The sequence below is a fragment of the Arachis duranensis genome, chromosome 8, assembly GCF_000817695.3.
Source record: "Arachis duranensis cultivar V14167 chromosome 8, aradu.V14167.gnm2.J7QH, whole genome shotgun sequence".
Taxonomy (NCBI): domain Eukaryota; kingdom Viridiplantae; phylum Streptophyta; class Magnoliopsida; order Fabales; family Fabaceae; genus Arachis; species Arachis duranensis.
The window spans coordinates 24,805,772-24,814,543 of NC_029779.3; the positions used below are offsets into that span (position 1 = coordinate 24,805,772).

General features: G+C 35.2%; 1 protein-coding gene across 1 annotated transcript; it reads right to left on the reverse strand.

Annotated features, from left to right (window-relative positions):
- Positions 1–799: 799 nt before the first annotated feature.
- On the reverse strand, positions 800–3,402 carry LOC107461549 (uncharacterized). The gene is made up of 6 exons (XM_016080069.3): positions 2,855–3,402; positions 2,375–2,584; positions 2,157–2,297; positions 1,746–1,865; positions 1,580–1,666; positions 800–1,462 (listed from the first exon to the last, which is right to left on the reverse strand). Exons 1-6 carry the CDS (start codon positions 3,212–3,214, stop codon positions 1,073–1,075), a joined length of 1,308 nt encoding a protein of 435 aa, XP_015935555.1. The 5' UTR covers positions 3,215–3,402; the 3' UTR covers positions 800–1,072.
- Between the last annotated feature and the right edge of the window lie 5,370 nt (positions 3,403–8,772).

Sequence of the window (8,772 nt, forward strand, 5' to 3'; positions counted from 1 at the left end):
GTTTACTCAAAGTAAATGTTAGGATCAGTCAAATTTTAAATCCAAATACACTCGCAGGACTAAAGTCTTGCCACAACAGCAGTCTTTTAAGAAAATGAGAAAAGCATAGCCTCATTGACTACTGCTATTATGACCCAACCAATTCTACCCGCTGAATAACGGCATGTTGCCCAATATGGCAGCTCACCCCAACACACCATAACCAAATAAACTTTGACCTCCACTACATCATTTCATTTTTATCAAAACAACCAAACAAGGCAGAAGAAAAAACATGGTGCGTGATTCTGAACTTATAATACACTCCCGGAATGATGACCCAGAGTGTGAATATTTGTGCATAGCTAATCCAAAAATATTAAATTAGATATGCTATTAGAATTGAACATTTAACTCTAAAAGCTATCTTAAGAGAAGAGAATTATCTTACACTTATACACATCATAGAGATCTTATTTTTTATTTTTTATAGATGTATAACTTGTACTAGTTGTATATAATATAGTAACAGTAAATAATAAACACTCAAATTCATCCTTAACCTATTTCTAAAATCCTTTATAATTATTATAAATTGGTCATTTGTTATTTTCAATAAAAAATTTAATATGTATATTGAATAAATAATTTTTTTTAACAAATTTTATTATAAGATAATTAAATTAAAAAAATATCATTATCATCAGACAAATTAATTTTCCTTATCAAAAAGCCGATGCATCTTGGGAGTTTTTAGAATAATAAAAATTTGTTTGAGACTGAATTGTTGAATCTAAAACTATTTGGAACCATATAATTATGGAAGTAATTTACCAATGTGCAGCAAGCAAGTACAACACTTACATGCAAGTATTATCATTATAATCCTACTATATATATCTTTACTACATTCTGTAGACACCATTCCATTGGGTTGGATAATTACAGAACATTATTCAACCGACAAGGAATAAACAAAAGGCACCTGCACTTTAGTCATTACTCATTACCTTAAAAATCAACTTTGAGAATCAACACCACAGAGAAGTTGTATCAGGAGTGAACAAAAGGACATGATTACTTACCAAATATCTTACACCCATCTCTTATGTCCAGATGCACTCTTAGCCCCACCAAGAGACCTTCTTCTACTCTTTTTCAAGTCCCCACGAGCTGACAGTTGCTTTTGGCTCGAAGAGGAGGCTGCATTGAATTTCCTGTTACTTGAAACTTCTTTAAGAGGACTCACGGATCGAGATCTAGGTACTTTTGCAGGGGCAGATTTCTGATTCCTTGCTGAAGGCGAATAATGTGGAGTATCTCTTGCATTGTTGATTGGAGTACTATCTGAATCGGAAGATGAAGGACTGCTAGTGCTATCCATATCATAGATGAGATTGTCCCTCATTTGAGGCAGCACACTGCTACCGTTGGATTCACCGGCAGTGAAGGAGGCTCGGCGTTCTCTGGTAAGCTGCATAACCTACACTCAACAGTGAAAAAAACCAGTTATGTCTTATGTTGCCACTTCGTAGAAAAATTATGTGTGTCCTTATTCATTATCATCTCAAAATGACAATATCTTGTATCAGCTTCTTACCTTTTGTTCTAGAACCACCAAATCCTTCTTTAATTTTGAGATCGTCGAATTCTTCCTACGTATGATGTCTTCTAGTTCAGCAGCCCTCTGTTTTAAACAGTATCGGAAGTGATTAGTAAACCAGACAAAAGGAAAATTTGAATGCAATGTGAATGAGTATTATCACCTTGTAATTAGCAGCCTCAGAGGATTTCATCAGGGTGGTTAGATTCTTAATTGTTGCATCTTTCTCTTCACAATCCCTCTTAAGATTATAAATATCTTGTTCTACAACCAAGTTGTTTAACTATATATAAATAGCACAAGAGAAAACTAATCAGTAATAATGTCAGGTAAAAGTTCTTCAAAAGTCATTGGATATATTGCTTGACAAGAACGACTATGAAGTAATGAAGTATATATGATTGTTGGAAATCCATGCGGTTATCTTTGTGTGAAGATAGTTGAAAAAACAGTTAAATGACAATTTAATCAAACATGTCAAATCATTTAATAGTTCTCAACTATCAACTTTACAGGAAGAGTCAAGACATATGAGTCTCTATCTATATGATTACTGTGAAGACAAGATTATTACCTGAATTTCTGCAGAAGAGGTGACACTTGAAGCCCAATCTGACAAATCAGACATTCTTCGTTCCTCTTGTTCTTCATTAGAGAAAGAATTCTTGCATTGGATAGACTCATTTCCAATGGAATCTCTTGTAATAGATGCACCCTGCTAACAAAGTGAATTAGTGAATGATCAAAACAGTGTCATAAAATGTTGAGTAAACAGAAGAGCTTCATAGTCACCAATTCATTGAAAAGGTCGTAATGTTGTTCACAATGCCAACAACCACAATCAACAAACTTGATTTTCTCAGCGTCAAATGCCTCACTCGATTGCAATTCTCCATCCTTGTTTGATGATTTGTTGAAGGCAGCAGTTGAGAGCTCTTTAGTGCTGTTTAACTGCTCACAAAGATCGTCAAGCTTCTGCTGCATGCTTGATAGCACCTGGTCCTGGTAAGTAAAAAGCCACAAAAACAAAACAAAATCATGATTTCAAAACAAGAAAACAAGCATATGAATAGTTTATTTAAGTTTCAAATCAAATGCAAACCAAGGTCCCTACTACCATAGAAAGTGAGATTTAATCGAATCTTAAAAAGGAGACATAATCATGAAAAGGAAACACAAAAGTCTAATAATATCTTATTCAGATCATGATATGCATTAAACTAATCAAATTGAGAAGAGTGAAAGTGAAAGGAAAAGGAATCAATCTACTACCCTAAGCTCAACGGACTTCTTAAGGTTCCATATCTGCTTGTTCTTCTTGGACTCAGAAACTGCAACGGCAATAACCGCAACTAACAGAAACCTCTGAACAGGTGTGAAGAGCTCCCACGCAAGCGCCTCCTCTCCGGTTAGCCCAACGGTTCTAGCTGAGCTGGCATTCTCGGTGTTAACCAGCCGTCCCTGCAGGGATATCCACGCCACCGGAGGCTTATCCGAAGGGACAGGGATGCTGGACCGCCGTTGGAAGGTGGCAGAGAGGCGGCGCCCGGCGGTGGAGAAGGGAGCTACGGATACGAGAGGCGGAGGAGGCGTGTGGTGAGGAGCGTGTTCATTTGCAGAAGTATCGTCCATTGAATTTGAACGTTTGAGATTTGAGTATTCAAATTTTTGCGTTTTGAGAGGGAAAAAATAACAGCTGCTACACGATTACCCTAACGGCAAAAGCTGCCAAAATTCTACGCTATAGTACAAATTAGTTACATGATTCGACTTCCACAATCCACCCTCTCTTTGTCTCTCTCTTCTTCCATTGTTTTCTTTTTTTCTAGAAAATGTTCATTTACAAATTTATTTAGGTTATTACCATTTGAAGGTCTACACCGTTTCGATTTGATTCCGATGTTTTATTTGATTTATTGTCATTTTTTTATTTTTAATTTTTCTTTTAATACAAAATTCAACTAGTGATTAATAGTAGTTACTTATTTTATCATTAGAAAATTAATAAAAGTACAGTATGCTAGTGTAAATATTTAATTTAAAGGGTCACTCCATTTAAAAAGGAATAAAAATATCATTTGGCATTGAATACTTGTTTGAATAAGTTTATGTACAAAATCCTGTGCTATTAAAGCTCGCAGGGCTAATGAAGATAATATTCATCCGGGTAATTAACAAGTTAAAGGAAATCACTTGTTTCCAAATTAATGTTGATTGAGAGCCTTTCTACGTAGTATTAAGAAGTATATAATTTGTATTCTAAGAACACATGTTAAATGTAAATTTCGAGAAATCAGTAAATAATTAATCAATAAATTAATTATTAATTACAAAAATTAAAAAAATAGAATTTGATAATTTAATGTAATAGAGCTAAGTAAAATAAAAATTTTGACACTAATTTTAAAGAAATTAATCTAAAATTAGATTGAACTGAACGAATCGAACCTAAAACAGACTCAAGATCCAATTTTACTCTCACTGAGGAAGGGGAAGAAACCCCATTAACAAACCCTTGGTTTGATTTTTAATTTCACGTAACTTTTAATCCGGAGTTCCGATCATCGCATTGTTTGTGGCTACGCGTTCACCGCGACGAGCTCTATAAGACTCATCTAACAATTTCATAGGTAAGCCTTATTTTCACTCCATGCAGCTCAGTCCTTAATTTCAAAAATAAATTGAGTTTAGTGTTGAGAAATTGTGTAATTTCGGTGTTTAGAATTGAATTGGCTTTGTGACCTTGATGGGTCTTACATCAATTCTCTGTGGCTAAGGTGAGATAACTCAAATCCTTGTAAAATTTGTGATTAAGTGGAATTTATATTGATTTAGTGATGAATATTTGTATTAGAGTGAGTTGTGGATTGTTTTGGGACATGTTGGTGGTCATTGGTGATGTTGGAGACTTGAAGTTGGACTTTAGGGAGTTGGAGATCCATTTGGTGTGACTTCGAAAGCTTGGGTCCTTGCGGAACGTGCTAATCATAGTGTTCCGGGCTTTATCGGGAAATTGGCTAAGGTATGATTTAGGTTTCTCGTATTTAATATAAAATGTCTTGTGAAAACTTAGTCTAGATGACCTTAAGATAGGTTGTATGGCATGTATGGTTGATGATTAATGACTAGCGTTGATGATTGTTGTTTCGGTGGTTGAAATGTATATTGAATGTTTGATGATGGTAAATGTTGAGTAATAATGATGATGAGATTATGTGATGATAATGAATTATGAATGTGTTGTTTCATAAGAGAAGGCCATATATGATGTGTTGAAAATGATTGAGTATGAGATTATGTTGGTTATGAGTTCTTGGGGGTGAATTTGATAAGTTGTATAATAATATGTAATGGAATAAATGAGAAGGATGGGTTAATAGTTGATAGATTTAGGTGCTGTTTAGAAGTATAAGTATAGAATATTGGTATTGAGTTTTGATTTTTGATGAAAATCGAGGTTTGAAACTTTTTGTGTAAAATTGATTTTTGGCCGAACTTCGGTGAAGCATAGTTTGGTTTTCGGAACCCCAAATGATTTCAAATTTATTTCATATGAAATTTGGGTCCATGAAGTTTATGACATTCGAAGAATGGAAGAAAAATGATTTAAAACGAAAAACTTATGCGCGTCGAAAATTCGGAGGGCAAGGCTAAAATTCTGCAGCACTCAACATTTTTGCTAATCTGCAGGTCTTGCATATGTGACCATTGCACGTGATGCGACCAACCTCTACGGGTTGGATATCTCGCGTACGCGAGTAGGGTGCTTGTGTACGTGAGCAAGAAAACGCATGCCCACACGTATGTGTGGCCCCAATTTTAGCAAACATAAATTTTGTATTTTAAAGTTTAATTTCAAATCTTTAAACTTCTATTTTCATTCCTTTAGCCCTAAATCTTGTTAGTAAGTCTAGTAATAGGATAAAATTAGGAAATGGTAGTAACTTGGAGATAAAGAAAGACTTTTAAAAGGTAGTAGGTGGTTGAGAAAGATGGTACTTGATTGATAAGGATGATGAAAGTGGCATATAAGGCTGATGAGCGGATAATTTATACGCTTTTTGGCATTGTTTTTAGTATGTTTTTAGTATGTTTTAGTTAGTTTTTATTATATTTTTATTAGTTTTTAGTTAAAATTCACTTTTCTGGACTTTACTATGAGTTTGTGTGTTTTTCTGTGATTTCAGGTATTTTCATGGCTGAAATTGAGGGACCTGAGCAAAAATCTGATTCAGAGACTGAAAAGGACTATAGATGCTGTTGGATTCTGACCTCCCTGCACTCGAAGTGGATTTTCTGGAGCTACAGAAGCCCAATTGGTGCGCTCTCAACGGCGTTAGAAAGTAGACATTCTGGGCTTTCCAGCAATGTGTAATAGTCCATACTTTGCCCAAGACTTGATGGCCCAAACCGGCGTTCCAAATCAGCTCAAAACTGGCCGGCGTTAAACGCCGGAACTGGCACAAGAATGGGAGTTAAACGCCCAAACTGGCACAAAAGCTGGCGTTTAACTCCAAGAAAAGTCTCTACACATGGAAGCTTCAATGCTCAGCCCAAGCACACACCAAGTGGGCCCGAAAGTAGATTTTTATGTCATTTACTCATCTCTATAAACCCTAGGCTACTAGTTCTCTACAAATAGGACCTTTTACTATTGTATTTTCATATTGGTAGCTATCTTTAGTATTATGCTATCTTAGATCATGGGGGCTGGCCTCACGGCCATGCCTAGACCTTGTTCTTATGTATTTTCAACGGTGGAGTTTCTACACACCATCGATTAAGGTGTGGAGCTCTGCTGTACCTCGAGTATTAATGCAATTACTATTGTTCTTCTATTCAATTTAGCTTGTTCTTGTTCTAAGATATCACTTGTTCCTCAACTTGATGAATATGATGATCCGTGACACTCATCATCATTCTCACCTATGAACGTGTGCCTGCCAACCACCTCCGTTCTACTTTAGATTGAGTGGATATCTCTTGGATTCCTTAATCAGAATCTTCGTGGTATAAGCTAGAATTGATGGCGGCATTCAAGAGAATCCAGAAGGTCTAAACCTTGTCTGTGGTATTCTGAGTAGGATTCAATGATTGAATGACGGTGACGAGCTTCAAACTCCTGAAGGCTGGGCGTTAGTGACAGACGCAAAAGAACCACTGGATTCTATTCCAACCTGATTGAGAACCGACAGATGATTAGCCGTGCTGTGACAGAGTGCGTTGAACATTTTCACTGAGAGGACGGGACTGTAGCCACTGACAACGGTGATGCCCAACATACAGCTTGCCATGGAAAGGAGTAAGAAGGATTGGATGAAGACAGTAGGAAAGCAGAGAGACGGAAGGAACAAAGCATCTCCATTCGCTTATCTGAAGTTCTCACAAATGAATTACATAAGTGTCTCTATCTCTTGTTTTATGTTTTATTCATATATCATCCATAACCATTTGAATCTGCCTGACTGAGATTTACAAGGTGACCATAGCTTGCTTCAAGCCAACAATCTCTGTGGGATCGACCCTTACTCATGTAAGGTATTACTTGGTGATAAAGAGTTGAGATTGCAATTGAGCGTACCATGTTGATGGCGCCATTGATGATCACAATTTCGTGCACCAAGTTTTTGGCGCCGTTGCCGGGGATTGTTGAGTTTGGACAACTGACGGTTCATCTTGTTGCTTAGATTAGGTATTTTTCTTCAGAGTTCTTAAGAATGAATTCTAGTGTTTCAAGGTGATGTTCTTATCATCACCAAAGCTGATTGATTCTCATCAATTTAGCTCTTGAATGCAATGTCCTACTGAAGCTTGGCTAGCCATGTCTAATTCCTTTAGACTAAAGCTTTAGACTAACGAATGCAATGTCCTGGAATTCTCATTAAGAATTTTGATATCTTTATTTTCTTTTTCCACTTAATTTTCGAAAAATAAAAAAAAATTACAAAATCATAAAAACCAAAAATATTGTATGTTTCTTGTTGAGTCTAGTGTCTCATGTTAAGTTTGGTGTCAATTGCATGTTTCTGTTCTTCTTGCATTCATTCATGTGTCTTAAGTGATCTTCAAGATGTTCTTGATGATTTCCTTGCTCTGATCTTTGAATTCTCTTGACTTGAGTGTTTTGTTATATGCATTCTCATTTTGTTAAGTCAGTAGTATACAAACTGCTAAGTTTGGTGTCTTGCATGCATTGTTATTTGATTTTAGTTGCATTTTGATTATTCCTCATTATTAAAAATCCAAAAAAATATTTTTAATTTATGTCTTTTCAAGTCAATAATACAGAGAATTGAAGATTCAGAACATACAACATAGAAATTACACAGAAAAAGCTGGGCGTTCAAAACGCCCAGTGAGGAAGGCAAACTAGTGTTTAAACGCCAGCCAGGGTGCCTGGTTGGGCGTTTAACGCCCAAAAGGGTAGTGCTTTGGGCGTTAAACGCCAGAATGGATACCATTCTGGGCGTTTAACGCCAGGATGGCACAAGAGGGAAGATTCTGTTTTCAATTCAAATTTTTTTTCAAGTTTTCAAAATTTTCAAAATCAAATCTTTTTCAACTCAAATCTTTTCAATCAAATCTTTTTCAAAATCAATTTCTTTCCATTTTCAAAAATACTTGCTATCAATTAATGATTTGATTCAACATTTCAAATATGTTGCCTTTTCTGTTGAGGAAGGTTTAATGTTTGAATCATATCTTTTCTTGTTAGCCAAGTCATTAATTTTCAAAATCAAATCTTTTTAAATTGTTTTTCAAATCATATCTTCTCAATCATCTTTTTAAAACCATAACTTTTCAATCATATCTTTTTAATCATATCTTTTTCAAAATAGTTTTCATTCATATCTTTTTTGATTTCTAATTTCAAAATCTTTTTCAAAAATCACTTGATTTCTTTTCCACTCTTAGTTTTCGAAAATCAATTAGTATTTTTCAAAATGTTTTTAAAATCTTTTTAATTTATTTTTGAAAATTTCTTCCCCTCTTTTCACATCCTTCTATTTATGGACTAACACTCCTCCTTAATGCACAATTCGAACTCTATCTCTCTTGATAAGTTCAAATTCTTCTACTTCTTCCTTCTATTTTTCTTTTCCTCTGAAACCTTAAGGAATCTCTATACTGTGACATAGAGGATTCCATATTTTCTTGTTTTCTTCTCTTTCATATGAGCAGAAGCAAAG